The sequence below is a fragment of the Myotis lucifugus genome, unplaced genomic scaffold, assembly GCF_000147115.1.
Source record: "Myotis lucifugus unplaced genomic scaffold, Myoluc2.0 scaffold_11, whole genome shotgun sequence".
Lineage (NCBI taxonomy): Eukaryota > Metazoa > Chordata > Mammalia > Chiroptera > Vespertilionidae > Myotis > Myotis lucifugus.
Window position 1 is genome coordinate 7,524,933 of NW_005871059.1, and position 22,201 is coordinate 7,547,133.

The following is a 22,201-nucleotide window of genomic DNA, read 5'->3' on the forward strand; positions in this document are numbered from 1 at the left end:
GTTATGAAGTAGCAACAAAAATTTTATGGTTGGGTCACAACATGAGGAACTGTATTTAAAGGGCCAGAAGGTTGAGAACAATTGCTCTAGAGCAAACACACATCCACAATTATTTTCACTAACATAAGCATTATAGATGAACGGATAACATGTTATGTATTCTTAAAAATAAGTTCAATAAAAGGGTATGTAGTACAAATACTTAGGCAGAAATAAAGTATGATTGCTGTTATGTTTGTGTACAAATAAAGGCATTATAATCATGCTTAAGGAACAAATAAATTTCATATAATTGTCTTCATAGCTACCTTTCTTTTTACTCTATCCTAAACTGATGATGGTGTCACAAAACCAACAAAATGAAGAAACTGACTGATGTTTCACAAAGTAACCCTTTGACAGGCAACTGTTATATAACAGTTACTTCTCAATGGATTGCTTATATTTTGTTTATACAACAGAGTGCTAAAAGTTATGTGTAAAATTATTACTTCTCAAACAATGATAGTGTAAAGTGAAACACTACAATAATGCCCTGTGTGTAGCTTTGTATAGCTAACATTTTTCTGGAATAATAGTAAATTTGATTAATATGTGTTTTCCAGAGGGAAGGTCCACTGTTTTCATTAGATTCTCAATGTGTCTGATAAAAATTCTTTAGGAACTACTGCATTTGTTTAATAAATGTAGTATATTCTAACTAAAGCTAAAAGGAGAAAATGAACTGTTATGGTTGAACTGTGCCCTCCTAAAGTCCCATGTTGAAGCTCCAGTACTTCCAGAATGTTACTGTATTTGCAGATAGGGTCTTTACAGAGGTAATCAAGTTAAAGGGAGGTCATTAAGGTGGCCCCTAATCCAATGACTGGTGTTCTGATAAGAAGAGAAAATTCAGATACAAGCATGTGTAGAGAGTAATCCAATTTGATTGATGTTCTTATAAGAAGAGAAAATTTATACACAAGCATGTGTAGAGAGAAGATGATGTAAAGACACAGGGATATGGATGAAAAGGGGGCTCTCTAATAAATATGACTGAAAGTAACCTCACAGGGTGACTACCAGATCATAAATCCCTAACTGGGCAGGTCACACCTACCGCCTATAAAAAGGTTTATCTTTGCCTGAAGCAAGCCCTGTCCATTGTTCTTATGCATCTAGGTAAACACAACCTTGAAATGCCAGAATAATCCTCTTTTGTAGATAGCTCAAAGGAGTAACCACCCTGGAGGGAGCACATAATCTTGTTAACTATTCTGTATCTTGCTTTTCTCACTTTCACATAATCTTCCATACATTCCCTCTTTTGTTCCAAATTTATAAAAGAAACTGCAAAACCGTCATTCTCTGGAACATCTGAGATCTTGCTTCCTGGCATGATGTCAGTTTGGCTGAAATAAACTTTTACAAACTTCTCCACAGATTTGAACGTTTCTTATGTCAACGGGGAGGAGATGGCCATCTCTAAGCCAAGGAGAGGGCTCTGAAACAGATTCTTCTCTTACAGCCAAAAGGAACAAATCCTGCCAACACACTGATCTTAGACTTCTGGCCCCCAGAACCATGAGACAATAAATTTCTGTTGCTTAAGCCACTCAGTTTGTGGTACTTTGTTATGGCAGTCCTAGTAAACTAGTAAACTAATACTGGATTTAGGGTAAAGTTCCACAATCCATTATTTTTCTTGAGTTAGCACTTAAGTTCCTACACAAATTCTAATTTACTCAGGTTCTCATTCTCAAATTTTATAAATTCTGATTTTGTCAGATTTGTCTCTCTAGGAAAATAAGAATGAAGAAAGAAAATTAATTAGTTAAATTATGGAGCTCAGGAGCATCAGATCGTGACTGGGTGCCAGAATTGTGGCCTGGGGATCGAGCCCACAACCCAGGCCTGTGACCTGACCGGGAATCCAACCCTGATGTCCTGGTTCATAGGTCGATGCTCATTCTCATTCTCTGATGAGTTTATAGTGGCGTATTCTAGAGGCTATATGACCTGTGGCATTGCAAATGACGAAGTACAAAATGAAACATGAGAATCCAGCTTTCTTCAATTAAGCCAGACAGTAAAGACATTTGCAAAAATTTAAAACAATACCACTCTTCTTGCTAAGTTAGAAAAATAATTATGTTAATATGTTACAAGTTTACTATTTTTTAAATTGTTATTTAAAAAAATTTCTTAGTTCTAATTTCTAATAGGGCAACTAGGCAAAACAGTATAGTGTGGAAAGAGAATGTGCTTTGGGATCTAACACACTTGGATTTGAATTCTAGCTTCCTTCTTAGCAACTCTGAGACCGTGGGCACGTTTCTTAAATTCTTAGGGCTCTAGTTCCCACATTCTTGAATGGGGATAACAATAACTATCCTGTTGTCATCCCCACTGAATACAAGAGCTTAGCACAAAATGGTAACTAGTACTATTAGAAATCTCTGTAAATCCTCTATTTCCAATCACATTACTTTGATAAGTACTACAGGCACTTGATAAGTATTTCTTGAATTAGATGAATTGAAATGTAACATGTTATAGGACCTTTCCCCTTGAAGCAGAAAAAAAAAATGAGGCCATAAGGTCATCTACTTTTTGTCTTTTAGATTAACTTTTTTGTTATAAAACACTAGGATTATTTTCTTTGTCTCTCTGAACCTTGTCTTTCTCATTCCTCTTAATCTGTAACTACAAAGTTCTCAATAGATTTTTGACAGAATTTATAACTACCTCTTAAGTACAATCTTTTGCTTTCCCTATGATTGCTCCTAATGTACCATTAGATTTTTCCATAAATTTGAAAGGTATACTAGTCTTTCTGAGATTGCTAAAGAGAGATTCTTTCATTTCCTTTTGTGGTGGCAAAAATACTTTTTTATACTTCTTCCATCAGATCTCTTTAGCTTCTACAAATAAAATGGATTCAACAGTCTTAGCATAACCTAAATACACAGATGTCAGTGGCTGAATATATCAGAAAACACATTTTATCTGTAAAAAATTTTTTCAGAAAATTTGCATCTCTTCCTTATCAAATTATGACAGATCTCAGAGACTAGGAAAAGCCTCTCTCCTTGCCTCATCAAACTTTCAAGAATCAACAGGTCTAAATCACTGATGCTAAGAGTACTGTTAATTTCAAATTGTTTGGGGGGAGGGAAATAATAGAATATAACCTAGTAATAGTAAAAGAAAAGCAGCCCAACTGCTTGGGAAATTTCTCTCCTTGTTTTTTTTACACGTTTCTGTAACCAAAGCATGTAGTTAGTGACAATATTTCTCAAAAAGACTCAAATTCTAAAAATTTCTTTACATTCCTACATTTTCTCCTCCTGTATCTCGCCGGGCGTTTTATTCGCTCCTTTACATTCCTGTCACTATGCAATGATTGCATATGACAAAACAGGCTCTCGGGATGGTTATCTGTTCCTAAATCTCCTTTCAGCCCCTGCAACTCGGTCCTGCCTGGGCGTCGATCCCAGCCCCGAGGAGCCGGGGAAGACGGCACACCCGGAGAGCTCCGTCCGACTTCCCAGCTCCCTGCACAGCTCGTGTTCCAAAACAGCAGAAGCAGAGCTGAGTACTGCCTGGTGCCTTTGTCGTCTAGTGTCTATCGTCCTGTCCTTCTGCATTAGGGTGCTATTTACAAACGTTCAAATCGCCTTCACACAACACTCGACGTACAGAGCCGAGGTAGATCCTAGAATATTATGAAACTTGTATGAAGGGGGAAAGCCGAGCAAAGCGCCAAAGAGCAACCCAGACTCTCAGGAAAAACAACAGAAGAGCATTAAACAACAACAAACAACAACATGTGTCTATACGAGAAAGGTGCCTTAAACAGAAACTTATGGTGGTGAGTTCTCCCAGGTCCGTGAGAACAAAGGACCGGCGACCAGCAGAGTAAGGGCAGTGTCAGGGCGACGGGCACGCGCGCCACAACTGGGGAGACGGGGAGCACTGGAGGTGTGTCGCCCGCTCCCCAAAGAGGGTTGAACGACTCCCCTCTACCTATGCCGGCCCGCGGCCGCCGGCCTCTCCATTTTAGAAGACAGCCACCCCTCTCCCATCCCCTCCGCCCCACGCCCCGTTCCAAGAACGCTGTCACCCACCTCCGAGGACCGTGCCCAGGAAGATACATTTCTTTTTGTGACGTTTGAGAAAATTCCACGTCGATCTCAGCATCTTCAGGCCCTGGAGGTGCGGGCTGCCTAGGGGGAGGGGCGGGGGGGCACCAGGAAGCCGTTTCTCTGTCACCGGCCCTGGACCACCGACCCGGCAAGAACGCCGTGGCCCCGCTGGGCGCTCTCCAGAAATCGCAAAGGCGACTTTCCGCGGACTGTCACCCGAGCGGGAAGGGGGCGTGGACTGCAGCAGACCGGCGGCGCTTTCTGTGCGGCCGCCGCGCCGCCGCCTCCACTGATTGGGCCGGGCCACCCAGGTCCGCCCAGAAATCGCTCCCGAGTGCCTCGCCGATCGAATCCCCCCGGAAACCGCAGCCTATGCGCGCCGGGTTCCGGGCGGGGGCTCCCTCGGCGCCCCGGCTTCCGGCGCTGAGCTCGCTGCCGCCCCAGCGCGGTATGGAGGCGAAGGAGGCATCCACGCCAGCTACCGGCGGCGGGTGCTCGGTGTCAGCGGAGGAGATCGAAAAGTGGATGGAGGAGGCCATGCAAATGGTGAGGAGCCCGGGAGGTCGCTGCCGCGGGTGGGAACTTCTCCGGCTCTCTGCCCAGCCTGATCGTTGGAGCAAACGCCCCATGTACTTTCTTGTTACCATAATCTCTTGGCGCCACGCTCTCTGGGTAAACAGCTGGCTTGAGGCCATTCCCACAGTGGCTCTGGGGAAGGAAAAGAGGAAATACAGAAATTGTTTCTTTTTGGCTGGCATGAAGTATGCGCCAAATGTCCCCATTCAGCTGCTGTTAGCACATACGTGCAGCGCTCCCTTCTTTACTGTGAACACACTAGTAAATCCGCCAAATCACATTATTTGTATTTATGACCCCTTGACCCCGTAGAAGGAAGGAAACTGAGGATGTTTCTGGTAGAGTAGATAAACCAAGCCCCTGTATAGCCAGCCATATGCTACCATCCATCCATCCATCCATGCATGCACCCATGCATCCTGCTGCCTTCCCTTGCTCTGGACTGTTGATTGAGGAGGGCTCTAATCATATTTGTGTATAATCCAAGCTTTCCCCACACTTACGTGTGTCAGCCAGCTTTTTAACAAGGATAAAAGTGCATTCGGCATATATACAGGTGTCCCCCAAAAATGTATACACACTTTGAATAATTATAAAGGCAGTGTTTCAGCCCTAACTGGTTTGGCTCAGTGGATAGAGTGTCGGCCTGCGGACTCAAGGGTCCCAGGTTCGATTCCGGTCAAGGGCATGTACCTTGGTTACGGGCACATACCCAGTAGGGAGTGTGCAGGAGGCAGCTGATTGATGTTTCTCTCTCATCGGTGTTTCTAACTCTCTATCCCTCTCCCTTCCTCTCTGTAAAAAATTAATAAAATATATTTAAAAAAATAAAGGCAGTGTTTCAAGACGTAATAGAATCTACAGGCATTGTGTGTATACATTTTTGGGGGACACCCTATCAATAATAATAAAAGCGTAATATGCTAATTAGACCAGACATCCTTCCAGACTACCTTCTGGACAAAGCCGGGGCTGCGGGAAGCCTGGGTCCTGGGTGCCAGAGGGAAGCCGGTGCCAGCAGCCGGGGCAAGGAAGGCCTCTTGCATGAATTTCGTGCATTGGGCCTCTAGTTAATTCATAATTATATCTTCATTCACTCCACAGATGTTTCTTGAGTACACTGTGCTTGGCAGTGGGGATTCAATCCTGAAACTGTTTTCGGCACCTTCTCTGTTCTCTTGTCACATTATTTTCTCTGCATTCATGCACTATTACAGCCAAACACTTTTCTCTAAGCCATGAGGCATTACAGCATCTATGTATTTGTTACATAATGTTCTTCTAAACTTGTTTCTTATGCTTTTTTGAAAGTGAATCATAGTAAAAAAAAAAATCTATTTTATATTACAGCCCAGTAAACAGAATACAAATTATTTTATACTATACATACGAGCTTAGAGATTAGACTAGCCTATGTGCAAACCCTAGAATGGCCACTGACAGCAAACTAAGATTCTTAACCTTCCAGCCCCGTGCCTTCTATAAAATGGGCAGATAGTATCTATCTGTTAGGGTTGTATAGGGAAGTTCTTCACTTGTTTGTAATAGTGGAGATTTGAAACAGTGTAAATGTCAAACAGTTAAATGAATACAGAGGAACACTGTGCAACCTTAAAAAAATCATGTGCTGAAAAATATTACCTAACATGTGGAAATGTGTATATTTCTAAATGGAAAAGATGGACTGCTGAACCTGTATATACAGTATAAATCTATTTGACTTTTTAAAAAACTACAAACATGTATATGCAGGCATAGAAAAAACTTGAAAATCTTCTGTTACAGAATAATGACTAAGTGGTTTTATTTTTTAATGTGGATATTTTACCCCTAAATTTTCCCCCTTGAACATATCTCACTTTATAATTAGGAAAAAAGAAAGATGGAGTGTGTGAGTGTGTTTATCAATATCTATCTATCTATCTAGTTCTATCTATTGAGAGAAAGCAAGTGTTCTAGAATAAATCAATTATATATTACTAGAGGCCCAGTGCATGAATTCGTGCACAGGTGGGGTCCAGCTGGCCTATTGGGCCGGGGGAGGGGACACGGGAGGTTGGCAGGCCAGCCCGCCCCCTGGTCAAGCTCCCGGTAGAGGGGACAATTTGCATATTAGTCTTTTATTATATAGGATTGTAGTATTCATTTTCTGGGTGTCTGGTATTGGTATAATATTGTGCTAGGTCTGAGGAAAATTCAAAAAGAAATCAAGCACAGATACTTATCCATTTCAACAATTGTGCTGTAATTGTTTCCCATGTTTTAGGCCTTGTGCCAGGTACTAAGGCTGCAAAGGTGAGCAAGTCAAGTTTGCTAGTGTGAGGATCGGGTGCTTGCCTCCCAGGAACGTACTTTTTAATGGATGAACGTAAAACATGCACCAATGCAAAAGTTAATAAGTAACATGTCCAGGGTCCAAAATTAGAGACAGGTATAAAGTGCTATCAGATAACAGGCAACACAGTCCTGAGCAAGTGAGTGAGATCAGTTTGGGATGCTTACTGCATTTTAAAAAGAACAAAAGCAATGTGGGCTGGTGAAAAGGAAGGGAGTGGTTGATCAAAGCAGGGTTACTGTCAAGTGCCAAGAAATAGAGGACTTTGTCTTGGGTGAGGAGATGAGCCAGCTATCTGTCTAGAAAAGGGCTTCCTAACCTGAAACTATATAACAACATTATGTGCACGTGCCTGTTCCATGCCATGTGAGAGAGTTCATAACTTTCATCAGATGCTCAAAGGGGGTTTGACTGCAGTTTGCACAGACTCTTGATGAGTCCCCAGATATAATTCCTATGAAAGAAAGAAAGAAAAAAGCTGGAGAAAAAAAACAAGTGAGCCAGAAAACTCTTAGGTAGAAGGTAACAAAATCCAAAGATTACACCACAGCAGTTCCTGCTAATGCAGCGGTTCTCAACCTGTGGGTCGCGACCCCTTTGGGGGTCGAACAACCCTTTCACAGGGGTCGCCTGAATACATCCTGCATATCAGATATTTACATTACGATTCATAACAGTAGTGAAATTACAGTTATGAAGTAGCAACAAAAATAATTTTATGGTTGGGGGTCACCACAACATGAGGAACTGTACTGAAGGGTCTCGGCATTAGGAAGGTTGAGAACCACTGTGCTAATGACACTCGGAAGCTCTTTTTTCCTCTCCCACCTTTAAATTCCTCAACCTGCCACTGGCAGCCTCCCAACTTCCACCTATCCTCCCTGCCAGCCTAACTTTTCTTTATTCTTCTAGGTTTTTGGTTCTTAACCTTTTCACCTTCTACCCAAACTGCCTCCATATCACTGACCCTTCTTTCTCGGCCTGTTTTTTCCTCAGGTCTTTCATAACACCACACACTCCCAGTTTTCCTCCTGCTTCACTAGGCATCTCTTAGTCTGCATTCCAAGATACTTCTCATTTGCTCCACCTTTTTTTAATTTAACTTTTCATTTTGAAATAGTAATAGTTTCACAGGAAGTTGCAAAAAAGTGTCCAGGGAAGGCCCATATACTCTTTACCCAGTTTCCTGCATTTTATATAACACTAGTACAATATCAAAACCAGGAAGATGACATCAATGCAGTCTGAGTTTATTCAGGTTGCCTCAGCTTTATAGGCACGTGTGTGTGTGTGTGTGTGTGTGTGTGGTTCTGTGTAATATTGTCACATGTCTAGTTTTGTTTAATTACCACCAGAACTGCTCCATAACCACAGGTTCCCTGATGCTGCCCTTTTATGGCCACCATCTACTCTCAACCCTAAACCCAGGCAGCCACTTATCTGTTCCCCATACCTATAATTTTGTCATTCAGGAATGTTACATACAAGAATATGTAACCTTTTGAGATTTTTTTTCCATTCAACATAATTTCCTTGAGATTCATCCAAGTTGTCGAGTCAGTCAATAGTTCATTCCTTTTTATTGCCGTGTAGTTTTTCCATGGTATGGATGTACCGGAGTTTGTCTCAGCATTCCCCCACTGAAGGATGTTTGGGTCATTTCCAGTTTTTGGCTGTTATGAATAAAACTTCTACGAACATTCGTGTCTATATATGAAATTATGTATCGTATGAGCCTAAGATTTCATTTTCCTGGCTAACTATATGTGCAAGAGTGCAATTGCTGGGTTATGTGTTAAGGGCATATTTAGTTTTTTAAGAAACTGCCCAACTGTTTTTCAGAGTGGCTGTACCATTTTACATTCCTACCAGCAGTGTATGAGTGATCCTGTTTCTCCATAGCCTTCCCAACATTTGGTGTTTTTAACTTTTCATTTGAGCCACTCTGATAGGTATGTAATACCATCTCATTGTGGTTTTAATTTGCATTTTCCTAATGGCTAATGTTGTCGACATTTTTTCATGTACTTATTTGCCATTTGTATGCCTTCTTTGGCCAAATGTCTGTTAATATATTTTGCCCATTTTTTAAGGGGCTTGTTTGGAGTTTCTTGTTTAATTTTTGAGAGTCTACATACGAGATCTTTGTTCAGTATGCGGTTTGCAAATATCTCCTTCCAGTTTTAGTTTGTCTTTTATTCCTCTTAAGGGGGTATTAGTTTCCTATGGCTTTGTAACAAATTGCCACAAACTTGGTGGCATAAAACCGTAAGTTTATTCTCTTGTTTTTCTGCAGGCCAGGAGTCAGCAGTTTCTCTGGGCCACCAATGTTTCAATAGGGCTGAGCGCCCTCTGGAGGCTCTAGAGGACATATTTCCTGGGCTTTTCCAGATTCTAGAGAGCAAGCATGTCAAACTCAAAGGCTAACATTGGCCAAATAAACAAGGTTTAAGTTTAGGTGGGCCGCAAAAAAACAAAAGCTTCAATTTTCATAGAAAGGTAGGTTTATTTCGATAGAGACATGCTGAATACAAAGGGCTGAAATAAATGAGTAATCATTAACATAAAGTAATAGAACATTTTAATAAAAATTAATATTTTTTTCTTGAACATTAACTTACCAGACACTGAATAACTGCACAAGTTAATTAGCGCAACACAAATAAACCTATTTTTCTTTTTCTCCAAAAGCGAAATATTTCCTGTTGCGCACACCAAACAAGTCATTACAAGACTAATGCTGTGGCAATCGGCTGCTAAAATATTCGCTGCTAGTATTAGAGAGAAATGGTGTGCCTGCGCATAAGGCGCTTAAGGGAAATGAATGCAACATGATGATAGTAACCAGTCATTAGAGAATGTTGTAGTTCGTTATTAATAATTATGTATAACAGGATGTTGTAAAAATTAAGTTATGAAATTTTTATTAAAACCTTTCTTACACTGTTATATTGGCTGGGCCACAGAAATATTTGTTGTGGGCCGCATGTGGCCCACGGGCCTCGAGTTTGACATGCTTGTTCTAGAGCAGTGATTTTTAGCCTTTTTCATATCATGGCACACAAACTAATTACTAAAATTCTGGAGCACACAAAAATTGGTAAAATTTTGCTTTGTTCACACTAGACAGCTATTGTATTGGCTGTTGTCATTTTTCTACTTGACAGTCTGAGGGAAAAGAGGTCAATGCCCCTTACTAGTCAGGTATTGCATGTTTTAAAAATTCTTGCGGCACACCAGTTGAAAATCACTTCTAGAGGGACATTCCTTGCTTGGCTCATGGCCACTTCCTCCCTCTTCAAAGCCAGCTGTTGCATCTTCAAATCTTTCTCTCTGCTTCCATCGTCACATTATTTTCTGCTTTCTGGGTCAAATCTCTCTGTGCCGCTCTCTTACAAGGACACTTGTGATTGCATCAGGATAATTTCCTTTTCTCAAGATCCTCAACAAATAAATGATTCATATTTTTTGAACATATAAATGATTCATCTCTCATGTGTACTGGGGTTATGTGTAATTCTAAGCTATTTGAAATTACAATATTGGCCCTGGCTGGGTAGCTCAGTTGATTAGAGCATCATCCTGATATGACAAGGTTGGGGGTTTGATCCCCAGTCAGGGCATATACAAGAATCAACCAACGAATGCATAAATAAGTGGGACAACAAATTGATGTTTCTCTCTCTCTAAAAAATTAAAAGTTGCATGCCGGAAGCTGTCCACCCTTGCTGCCTGACACAGTCGCTGCAGGGAAGAAACATCTGCACAGCTTATGTTTCAAGGGACCTGGCATATATGGCATATGTTTGCTCCCCCTCTTAGTGCTATGTGTTTTAAACAGGACCACCTCCCCGAGAAAGGTTGTTTCCCCAGGTGAGGATTTTTCCTGGAGTTAGGGATTAACAGGACTAAGACTGATGGCAATAAATTTGGGACTTGTTGGGCCCACATCCCCAGGGGTCTGCCCACCAGGGAAAGCACCAAAGCCTATACCCCTGGAGACCCACCAACACAGGGCAGTCCCAGGGAAGGCAAGCAGCGGGGCTGGGAGGACATAACCTTTACTGGGTAGGATAATCTCTTTCAGTCACTTCCTTGTAGCTTATCAGTAGAGCAGTGACCTTGGAATAGCCCTTGTAATGGAACACAGAGATTAACCTAGACAAGATTAAAATCAACAGAACTAGATAGAGACAGGATTTTTGGCAAAGGTCAGATAAGAAACTATGGAAATGAAACAAGGAACTGTAGAAGGTTACCCAAAACAAACATACTATGATGTGATTGTAGAGGCATGCTTATAGGATCAAATGGTATAAATACAGATGTAAGAGGACAAAAAAAAAGAACCTCGCTATGCTGATCAACTGAACGCTGTCTCCATGTCATTCCTTCTTCGCCGACTCCGTCCATACCTTTGGGAACCCCTGGACCTGCTGGGGCTGGACCCCAACAGTTGCACCTTTGTGTGATGATTGCCTTAACTGCACTGACACTTAGCATCACCATCCTCCCTGCTGTCAGTCCTTCTCCTGGCTTTAAACTTTCAAACTTGGCATGCTTTCACTGTTTTTACAGGGATAAGATTAGCCAGGGGGTAGTTCGTGACACAGTTCTGAAGGATGTAGTCTTACTGCTTTATATACTGCCATTTACGTCTCACCATGCCCCAGCCCTACCCCACCACTCCAGAGGGGAAAGGAGAGGTTCAGTTCACACACTACTATGTACCTCTCCTTTTTCCTCTTTTGGCCAAATGAAAAGTGTCAGTTGAGCATGCTTGAAGTAGCTAAGGAGCCCATGTTAACATTATGAAAAGAAGTTATTGCTATTATAAATAAAGTATAGCTGGAAGTAAGAGGCTAGTGCAGGAGACAGAACACTGTTTTCAGCAGTGCCTTCAACTTTTCAGTACATGTGCCTATGGTGTGTGTGTGTGTATGCCCTCCCTACACTTACATGGGAATCTAGTCTTCTAAAGTGTCTTCTGGCCTGCCAAAATTAGAAATGCCGTGCCTTTCCTGGAACAGCTGTCCTTGGATTCTTTTAACTGTACTGAGATGGAAATCTAAAGGGTTGCACTCTTCCTTTATTCTCCCTCAGTGGCATTATCAGGACATTCCCAGATAAGACCTGCCTGCTTCCGTTCTCTGCCCCCAAAATGTATTCTTTACTGTCCTGGGCCCTGGAGCTACAGTGGTTCACTCAGCAGAAGGGCTAGAAGTAAAATGGCAGCTGGTGATAGAGGGGAGACTTTGCAAATAGAATAATTAGTTTGCCATTCCCAGGATGGTGGTGGAGGAGTTGTTCCTCAGCTTATTTTTCATTTGGGGTGTACTTTACATGCAGTGAAATGCATAGGTCTTAAAGGCATTGTTCATTCAGTTTTGAGAGATGTAAGCATCTGTGTAACCCAATTTCCTTATGTCCCTTTCCAACCGATCAATCTACACATCCCTTTCCAGGAGGCAACCACCGCTCCAATTTCTCTCATTGTAGTTTAGTTTTGTCTAGTCGAGTACTTCTCATGGGGGCCATCCTCTGCTTTGTGTTGAACTTCTTTTATCCAGCATGTCTGAGACTCATGTGTGTTGATGTGTGTATCAGCACTTCATTCCTTTTTATTGCTGGGTTGTATGCCACTGTGTGCGTAGACCACAGGTGGTTCATCCATTCCTTTGTTGATGGACACCTGTGCTATTTCCAGATTTGGGCTATTGCGAATCAATCTATTATGACCATTCTTTTGCTGTTGTTTTTTTTTGGTAGATATACAATCCCTTTTCTTAAAGAAACACTCAGGAGTAGAATTTGTCCATAGGCGATACCTTTGTTTACTTTTAAAGGAAACTTCCAAAATTTCTCCAAGGTGGTTGAGCCATTTTCCCCTAGAGTGCTCCTCAGCTTTCCTTGTCTCCCTTAGAGCAGAAATCACCTGTATGTTACTGGAACGCTAGAGGATATTTTCTGTCCTTTTTGGAGAACAAAATTAAGCAAGTAGAATTTCAACAAGGAAAGATTTTTAAGAAAGGATTTATATCATTTATTCTTCTACCTCTTTGCAAATATATATATATATATACTCTCTCTGAAAAGGTGCATAGACCCTGGAAATTTAAGAACAAGAGTCAATAAGTCTTTATACGTTTTACGTATTTATACGTTCTACCAGTGTAGTAGAGCGCGGGACATAAAAACTACCCGCAAACAATGTGTTAAGAACAAGAGTCAATAAGTCTTTTGATCACCTCTGCTTCCAATGAGGAAAAATACATCAGGGGCTCAGGACCTATGAAGGGATTTGTTCCTGATCTCCCTCCATATGGACACCTATTTCTTTCCTGTAGTCCTTTCAAGTATTGAACATTACATCTTAGATTTTCCACTTTGTTTTTCAGGCCAAAGAAGCCCTAGAAAATATTGAAGTTCCTGTTGGCTGCCTTATGGTCTACAACAATGAAGTTGTGGGGAAAGGAAGGAATGAAGTTAACCAAACCAAAAATGTACGTGAGTATAATTGCATATACAGGGCAGTGACAGTAAAAGTGGATGCAGTTATCACAGCTGGTGAGACGATGGGTCTCTGTAGAGTCCAATAAGGTATCAGTGGAAGGGTAGTTTCCCTAAACATCTCTTTTTTTGAATGCCTTTTTTTTTTCTGATTCTAAAAGTGACACATGTTGACTTTAACACTTGAGTGAAAAACTAAGAGGCAATTTTATTACATTGGTATGTCAGTGTAGAAGAAATGAGTCTTCTCCATTTTAAGCAAAGCTAATATAGGAAAATTTCACTTTATAAAACATCTCTCTTTAACTCATATCGCATTCTTTAGTAGCTCTAAAAGGATGTGTAAAGAAGCTATTTCTATTTCATATAATTCAGTGGGATGAAGTCTCCACTACATGGAGTATGTACACTTTACTAGGTTGTGAGACTTTTCATTCATTGTGGCTAGGGTGGGAAGTTCATGAATTAAGGCAGCCCTTCTTGAATGTGGTATCACAACAGTGTGTCCCAGTAACTATAGATGAAGTGTCAGATTTTATGATTATAAGAAGTACCCGGTGGACTCAAGGAGAGCAGAAGCCCACTCTCACAGACTTTGACCTTGTTGTGTGACCTTGCCAGCCAGGGAATAAGCTGGTGTTGGTGCTAGTGCTATGTGGACTTTCAGGTTCATCCATCTTATCTATCAAAGACAAAACGGAGACTTAGCAAAACACATGCAAAGTGGGAACACAGATTCCCAAAGCAGTTATGTGGGTGTCAAAATACCCATGAGATAAGTAATAAACATAATACAGCAATTAGATACTATATTTGGGAGTAGAATTTTGTATTTTAGATAATTATCATATCTCCCCATTTGTATTTTGTGATTTATTTGGCACAGTATCTTTAACATAAGAACTTTGAATGTCCTAACAATATCCATCTTACGGTCCATGACATGTGTTTCTTCTTTACTTTGAAATTAACCTGGATTTTTTTGGTATTCTGTGTCCTATACTAGATACCCTATAATCCCAGTATAGAAAGACTCCTGACCCTAAATGAGGAGACCTGAGTCCTACTTTGGCTTTAATGCCACCTCCACTCCCCTGTTACCACCGTCATCACCTGTTCCATTGTGCGGCTTTAATACGTTCTGTCTTAGCTTCTGGTTCTTCTGCCATAAAAGAGGAAGTTGCTTAATATGATCCATTCCAACAATTACTTATTGAGAACTATGGGGAGATTTGATTTAGTCATTCTGAATCTGATTTATAAAAAGCACTCAAGTTAGGGAAACTTTTTCAAGCTCCCCGATGGGTTCTGGTATGCCTCCAGGTTTGGGAACCTCTTTTCTAAAATCCCTTCTGACTCTGAGTTTATAATCCTGGCTTTCATGGTACTTGGGCCATTGTGCCAGCATTTTTCACACCCTGTCCTTGGTCACAGGTAGATGAGCAACTTTCTGTTTACCCTATCAGACTTTAGTCTTGTTGAGGACAGAGAGTTTTTATTCCACACAGAATTTAGCACAGTGGCTTGGACATAGATAACACTCAATATAAGTTTGTTGATAAATGTGATGATCATGAGTATATATATATATATATATAAATAAAAGCTTAAGTGACCAGTCCACCGAACAACCGGTCGACCTGTCACTATGACACACACTGACCACCAGGGGGCAGACACTCAATGCAGGAGCTGCCCCCTGGTGGTCAGTGTGCTCCCACAGCCAACCTCCCATAGTCTGTCCCCCTGGCCGTCCGGGTGATCAGTGTACTCCCACAGCAATCTCCTGCGGCCAGCCAACCTCCTGCAGTCCCTCCTCCCAGCCGGCCGGCCCTGATTGGGACTAGGCGAGACGGCCTCGATCACTGGTCAGGCCTAGGAACCCCACCCATGCACGAATTCATACACCAGGCCTCTAGTTATAAATAATTATTGCATAGCAGAGTATATTATAGCATTATACAGCATGTGCTTCCCATAATTCAGATTGCTTTGAGAGGTATAGAGACCATTGTACCCCATTTTACCTATCGGTAAACCAAGACTTAGAGAAGATATGTAACTTGCTCAAGGCCACATAATTAGTAATGTCACAGTAAGGATTCATATTTAGACGTGGTTGATTCCAAGTGCTGTGTGATTTCTCCTGTATTCTACTGCTTACATGAGGTATCTGAGAGCTATACCAAAAATCTGCCAGTATATAAAATCTTATCCCAAAGAAAATGCGAGACATTCAGTAAAAACTAAATGTAGATTTGCTTAGAGTGAAGTCAGTGACAACCTTGAAAACATTTGAAACTGGAGCACATTCTTATGAAAGTTTCAAGCTTTCCCTAAAATATTCAGAAATACTAGGATCATTTTTTTTTTAGACACATCTTTTAGAAATGTCTTTATTGGTGATGTTATTTTTTTTTAATTAATTTATTTTTGGGGGGTGATGTTACGGTACTTGACCTGGGGACTATGTTGTCAACTGCTAAGGGTGCCCTGAAACCTCCATTCTTTAAGACGTTGGCAGAAACAGGAGGCCCAATTTTTTCGGTATTTATTTTTGAATATTTGCAGAATACAGTTACGTGTAGCAAACATTGTCAAGGCAAGCTCCTCTCTCTTTTCAGGCTACTCGACATGCAGAAATGGTGGCCATCGACCAGGCCCTAGCCTGGTGCCGGGGGAGCGGCCGGAGCCCCTCGGCGGTGTTCGAGCGCACGGTGCTGTACGTCACGGTGGAGCCATGCATCATGTGCGCAGCTGCCCTCCGCCTCATGAGTATCCTTGGGCTAATGTCTGTACCCTTCCTGTGAACTTGAAAGTGGCCGGACAGGTAACCTGTCCCTACAGAGACTTACGAAACAAATTCTAGGAGGTGAAGGCCAAAAAGCTTTAGAAAGTTTTTTAAATAGTAAAATAACCTTTTTAAAAAATGTCTATAAGCATGTAACTAGTATATAAGCTAGAGATAGAAAAGCTTAGCACTAATTTGAACTGTAATAGAAGAATAAATCATAATTTAAGTTAAAATAGGATAAAACTACATAAGGAAAGGTCTGAAAAAAAAATGCACCTAAGGCTTTCCTTTGGGTAATAGATTTTGATGATTTAAAAATTTTCTTTCTCCGTTTATATATTTGTGGGTTTTTTTAATTAAAAAATATTTTTATTGATTTCAGAGAGGAAGGGAGAGAAAGAGAGATGGACACATCAATGATGAGAGAGAAACATTGATTGGCTGCCTCCTGCATGCCCTCTAATGGGGATGGAGCCAGCAACCCAGGCATGTGCCCTTGACTGGAATCCAACCTGGACCCTTCAGTCCGCAGGCCAATACTCTATCCACCTTGCCAAACCACCTAGGGCCATTTATAGGTTTTTATTCATTTACTTTTGCTATAAATACCTATTATGATATATGGCAAATTTTGTCAGAAGTCAATACAAATTAAAGAACAAACCAATACATTATGATATCATTGTAAATAAATGGAAAATTGATGGTTACAGCTCTTTGTATTTCATAGAGTAAGTGACACATATTGAGTGCTGCAAGTTAGTCTCTAAAGATTTAAAAAATGTATGTAATAATTTAAAACTCAGTTTCACACTTGCATGTTTTTATCTACATATTTTACTGTGTATGGGTGAAACATTTGATCACTTAAAAAAAAATACAGAGGGTTTTGAGTCTGATAAAATGTGCAATCTTGATAAAGAGGCCAGTTATGGTCAACAGGATTCTGTCCCCATCCTGCTGTACAGAGTGGTTCAGCTTTAGCCCGTTTTGTACGGGGCCACAGGACATACTTTATTTGGGGAAATCACAGGTAACCATATGTTATCTTTACAAGGTGAAAATCTCTGGATTAAATTCCTGCCTCTTTGTTGGCTCTGATTCTCTAATGATTCCAAAACAACTGATTTAGGAAAAACCAGAGAGAACACCAAACTGAACATTTGCCAGTGACATATTTAGTTTTCATTCTCTTTGCAATTGTGAGATATTAATTTCTAAATCCTTTAAACCTCTTTTGTGTAACTGCATTGTATGATGTTTAAGCTTAAGCCCAAGCTAAGTTGTTTTTAAGAGTAGCATGAGCGTTCCTCTCCAGAATGTCCTGTGTAAATCCTAGTTTTGTCTTGAACTGCACATTCTCTGTAGGACCTTAATTCTCTCACATAAATCCCGCTGGTTGTGTATGGCTGTCAGAATGAACGTTTTGGTGGTTGTGGCTCTGTTCTAGATATTGCCTCTGCTGATTTACCAAATACTGGGAGACCGTTTCAGGTAACATGAACTGTTACGCTTTTTCTTTCTTTCTGATGACTTTGATCTCATCATGGGCTTGTGGATGGTGAGCATGTGGTGGGTATACCAGAAACCATGATAGAACTAGACAGGCTCTCAGGACTGCTGGTCGAGTTCAGTGTGAGTGACAGGCAGTCATTTCCGGGTGCGTGCCCAGCTCAGAATCAACCGAACCTCTGCTGGAGGAGAGTGCCCAGCCTTCCGAGGGATCTTCTGACAACTTTCGCCCAGGCTGGGAGGCATGCCCGAGGACACTGCCGCTGTTGGCGTTTTCACTCCGTGAGTGTTCCCAGCTCCCTGCTCTACCAAGTTTGTGTGAAGCTTGGCCTCTGACAGTGACAGTAGATGCTGTTTACCATAAACACAGTGTTTTTGCACAAATTCAATAATTTTGCTCGATTGCCGCATACTATTTTTGGTGCGTAGCAATCAATACCTGTATTTTTATATTTTCCCTGCCCTTGATGTCTGAGCGGGTAGTTCCAGTGGAGTCCTGGGGGCACAGGCCAGCGAGGGTGAGGTTGAAGAGGAAATGAGAGCCCCCAAAGTGAAGGCCATGATTCTGAAAAATTCTCAGGGAGCAGCGGGGGAGCAGCTTGCCTGGGCGCAGGGTAGAAGGAAGGTCATTGGGCTGTTTTCCCCAGCTTTATTGAGCTATTGTTGACATCTAGCGTTGTGTAAGTTGAAGCTGTAAAACATGATGATTTGATACATGTATATATTGTGACAAGTTTACCAAAATAAGGTGAGTTAACACATCCTTCACCTCACATAGTTACCATGTTGTAATTATTGCTCTGGTGAGAACATTTAAACTCTACTCTCATAGCAACTGTAGTATATCTAGGGTATTATCCAAAGTCAGACAGAAAAAGATAAATACTGCAGGATTTCACTTATATGTGGAATCTAAATGTATTGAACTCGTAGGAGGTTATTTGTTTTGATGGGGAAGGTTTATGCAGCCTCTGTAGGCACAGGAGAAAGGGACTCATTTTGAGCAGCAGACCGAGCCTGCCAGCCCCCTGTGCTGCTGCTCGCTGGGTCCCTCCTGTCCTGTATGCTGCCTCCAGGCGGGCCTCCCTGAAGTTTCTGCTCTTATCCTTTCATGCATCTCAGAAGGGTGCAATGTATCAAGTTCAAACTCCTGCGACAAGCTTTCAAAGCCCTATATATTTTTACTTTGTTTTATCTCTAATTTCTTTCCTTATACTCCCTTAATAATCGCCCCTGCCCCATCAGCTGGTTTCCTCACATACAACCCAAGCTTGTTCTTATTCTTTCCCTAATATGCTCTGTTTAGTCTCTTTAAATGTTCTCTATCATTAAGGCAAGTTCAAGTTTCAGATCCTTACGTTACCACAATTTCGCTTTCTTCCATGTTGTTCTTTTCTCCCAATTAGGTACCAAGATAGCACAAAGTGAACACTTAAAAAATCCTCTATAGTAAGTAAGGATTGACAATTTTTTTCCCCTGTAAGGAGCCTGATAGTAAATATTTTAATCTTTGTGCACCATTTATGTCTCTCTCGCATATTCTTATTTCTTTAACACTTTAAAAATATAAAACCCCTTTTTAGCTAACCATTTTTAGCTGTGGACAGCCAACCATAGCTCTATAGTATCAAACACTTAATGGGCCACAGTAAATAAGAGCAGATAAAAATAATTAATGCTTAATGAGCCCTTATGATGTGCTAAGTACTTGACAGGCATGATTTTATTTAATTTTATTGAATCCTCACAAATCCTTCTGGGTTAAATTGCTATAATTAAATACATTTTACATATGAGGAAACTGAGGCATAGAGACTTTAAGAATCTTACCCAAGATCACATAGTTCATAACTTCAATAGTAGTTAATTGAGAAATAATAATTATTTGATTGAGAGTGATATTTGACAGGCCAGATAGCTATTCATTTGGAAACATGCTTCCCGTGTTACTAATATCCACAAAGTGTATTAACATGATCTTTTTATGTAATTATGTATATATTGCCTTTTTTTTATGGAACACAACACACATTATCATAGGCCTCTGCTCATTCTGAACTTTCTCTTTTCATCAGTGCATTCCGGGGTATCGGGCTGAGGAAGCAGTGGAAATGTTAAAGAACTTCTACAAACAAGAAAATCCAAACGGTCAGTGTTCCCTACTGTATATAAAGTACCTCACTTCAAACAAATCAGGACAAAGAGAGTCTGACACGGCCTGCCTCTTCACCTTCTCTTTTTCTTTTCTGTCCTTCTCACAGCACCAAAATCAAAGGTTCGGAAAAAGGAGTGTCAGAGATCCTGAGTTTGTTCTAACAAAGGACTAATGCCCCTGGATGAAATTCTTGCCTGAATGCTGGTGACATCATTGAATCAGATGTTATATATCGTCCTTAACCTGTGGGAAAAATGGTCTCTCATCATTTCCTCTGTTAAAGGAACAAATGAACACTTTGACAAAGTCTGACAATTGCAATAAACTATTAATTAGTTTTTCCACAAGCTGGAAAGTAAAAGCTTGAGGTTTTAGAAATTAATAAGCAGGACAATGCACTTCTTGCCAAAAGCATCACCAGTTCAGGACAGTGCTGTCAGAGCAGGTACCTGCAGGTGCAATTACCTGGCGTGTCTGCACCGGGCTGTGCCACTGCGGACCCCTGCCCCACGCCTGGCATTGCAGAATTGCATTCTTCATTCTTTGCAGCCACCATGTTCTCCCAGAGTGTTGGGGGCCCGTGACGTTCTTGGAAATTGTCTACGTTGCATACCTGTAGACCATGATTATATGGTCTTTTGAACAGATTTTTGCCTTTATAAAGCATTTAGAGAAAATGCATATTCTAAAACAAGTGCTTAAGTGTCATTTTAAATTGCAACATATTGCTAAAATAAAACCGTATTTGTGCCTTTTTTGAAGATGGATAATGTTAAAAATAGAAGATAAAAGCATAAAGGGGACAATCCCTTCTTTGTTATTGAGCAACTGTATTGGGAATCAGTGAACAAAACAAAGCATCCTGCCCTCATGGAGCTTATGTTCTAGCAGGGGAGACAGATACTAAGCAGAATAGATTATACAGCATGTGAGAGGGTGGTCCAGATTAGGCAAAAAGAATGGGCATGCCATTGGTGGTGGGAATGCTGGATGCACAATCATTTTTAAAAAATATATATTTTATTGATTTTTTACAGAGAGGAAGGGAGAGGGATAGAGAGTCAGAAACATCGATGAGAGAGAAGCATCGATAAGCTGCCTCCTGCACACCCCCTACTGGGGTTGTGCCTGCAACCAAGGTACATTCCCTTGACCGGAATCGAACCCGGGACTCTTCAGTCCCCAGGCCGACGCTCTATCCAGTGAGCCAAACCAGCTAGGGCTGGTGCACAATTAAATAGAATGGTTACTTTGATCTGAAATCGTATACAGTTCTTTCTTTTTATAAAAATTCAGATTTAGAATTTAAAGTCTGAAATTGTACAGTGTGAACACAGCACTGGAAAGGGTATCCACAGCAGGCACTCCCAGATATTCGCGCTGACTGGCGTGGGGTGCTGCAGAGCTGGGCTGCAGTGCTCAGAGCTGGGCTGCAGTGCTCCTCATCTGCCCAGAAGGGGGCCTCCACGTTCTACCGGAAGCCCGGCTCCAGGCCCTGGACAGCAGCTCCTCAGTTGCATTTCTTCAGTGGGTTCATTTCCTTGATACAAAGCATCTGTATTGTTGGTTCTGCCATTTGAGCGATGTCTCTGACTTGTTTGTTTTGAATTACATTACAGGCTGGAAAGTAATTGTGAAAGTCTTTTTATGTTGCTGAGAGAAGCAGCTAATCACAGTGACATGCTTCAGAGGATTTATAATTGCTCTATTTTGTACGTGTGCGTTTTTAACTGCATTTGAGTTTTATGGAGAAGAATAAGCATGATTTTAAATCTATGTTACATGTAACTTCTCTTCAATTTCCCCTTCTTTTAAGATTATCCTCTCGTTAAATTTTAGTGCTTTGACTAGTTTATTCCTATTTGTAGTCGGTCATAATTCATTTCTGGCTCCTTGTGCTTTTCGGCAAGCAGACGTCATTGCACTTATTGTCTTCATATCATTTTCTGGAGGATTATTTGCAGACAAAAAAACTTGGAATCTTTCCTCCAGAGAATACCACCCAGTATTTCTGGTTAAGCATCGTATGCCAAGTAGGTTCTTAGTAAACAAGTGTTAAATAGAATTATTAATTGGAATTTTGGGGGAAATGAGCAATAAAGAGAATATCTAGGGTAAAAAGCCAAAACCAAAAATGGTATGTGGCTATTTTAGCTCAGAGATAGTCACTACTAAAAGGATCTAGAAAGTAG

The 22,201-nt window shown here is 41.0% G+C and overlaps 2 protein-coding genes across 7 annotated transcripts in view; one reads left to right on the plus strand and one right to left on the minus strand.

The window, feature by feature from the left end:
• PEX3 (peroxisomal biogenesis factor 3) overlaps positions 1–4,375 on the minus strand; it is a 30,596-nt gene extending 26,221 nt beyond the window's left edge. Inside the window, exon 1 of one of the 2 annotated variants that reach the window (XM_014451859.2) lies at positions 4,110–4,331. In XM_014451859.2, the coding sequence (XP_014307345.1) occupies positions 4,110–4,182 (73 nt within the window). In that variant the 5' untranslated portion in view covers positions 4,183–4,331. Of the gene's footprint in view, positions 1–4,109 lie in introns of both variants that reach the window. The other variant, XM_006084403.3, reaches the window with a different exon arrangement.
• A 64-nt stretch (positions 4,376–4,439) lies between these two features.
• On the plus strand, positions 4,440–21,862 carry ADAT2 (adenosine deaminase, tRNA specific 2). Of its 5 annotated transcripts, none has more exons than XR_002828127.1 (7): positions 4,440–4,673; positions 13,437–13,541; positions 16,173–16,323; positions 17,730–17,836; positions 19,261–19,303; positions 19,930–20,002; positions 20,116–20,178. XR_002828127.1 is itself a non-coding variant. In XM_006084404.3 (6 exons), exons 1-6 carry the CDS (start codon positions 4,500–4,502, stop codon positions 20,157–20,159), a joined length of 654 nt encoding a protein of 217 aa, XP_006084466.2. In that variant the 5' UTR covers positions 4,441–4,499; the 3' UTR covers positions 20,160–21,862. The 5 variants fall into 5 exon arrangements, 1 of the variants encoding a protein (XP_006084466.2); XR_002828126.1 differs by lacking the exon at positions 19,261–19,303 and adding an exon at positions 18,015–18,136 and having other exon boundaries at positions 20,116–20,174; XR_002828125.1 differs by lacking the exons at positions 19,930–20,002; positions 20,116–20,178 and adding an exon at positions 18,015–18,136 and having other exon boundaries at positions 19,261–19,287.
• Positions 21,863–22,201: the final 339 nt, after the last annotated feature.

Excerpts from the sequence above, each read along its gene's own strand:
- ADAT2 (XM_006084404.3), top strand. The coding sequence starts at position 4,500 with ATGCGCGCCGGGTTCCGGGCGGGGGCTCCCTCGGCGCCCCGGCTTCCG. Across the intron at positions 4,674-13,436 it reads TGGAGGAGGCCATGCAAATG|GCCAAAGAAGCCCTAGAAAA; the intron begins GTGAGGAGCCCG and ends TTTGTTTTTCAG. Across the intron at positions 17,837-19,929 it reads ATACTGGGAGACCGTTTCAG|TGCATTCCGGGGTATCGGGC; the intron begins GTAACATGAACT and ends TCTTTTCATCAG.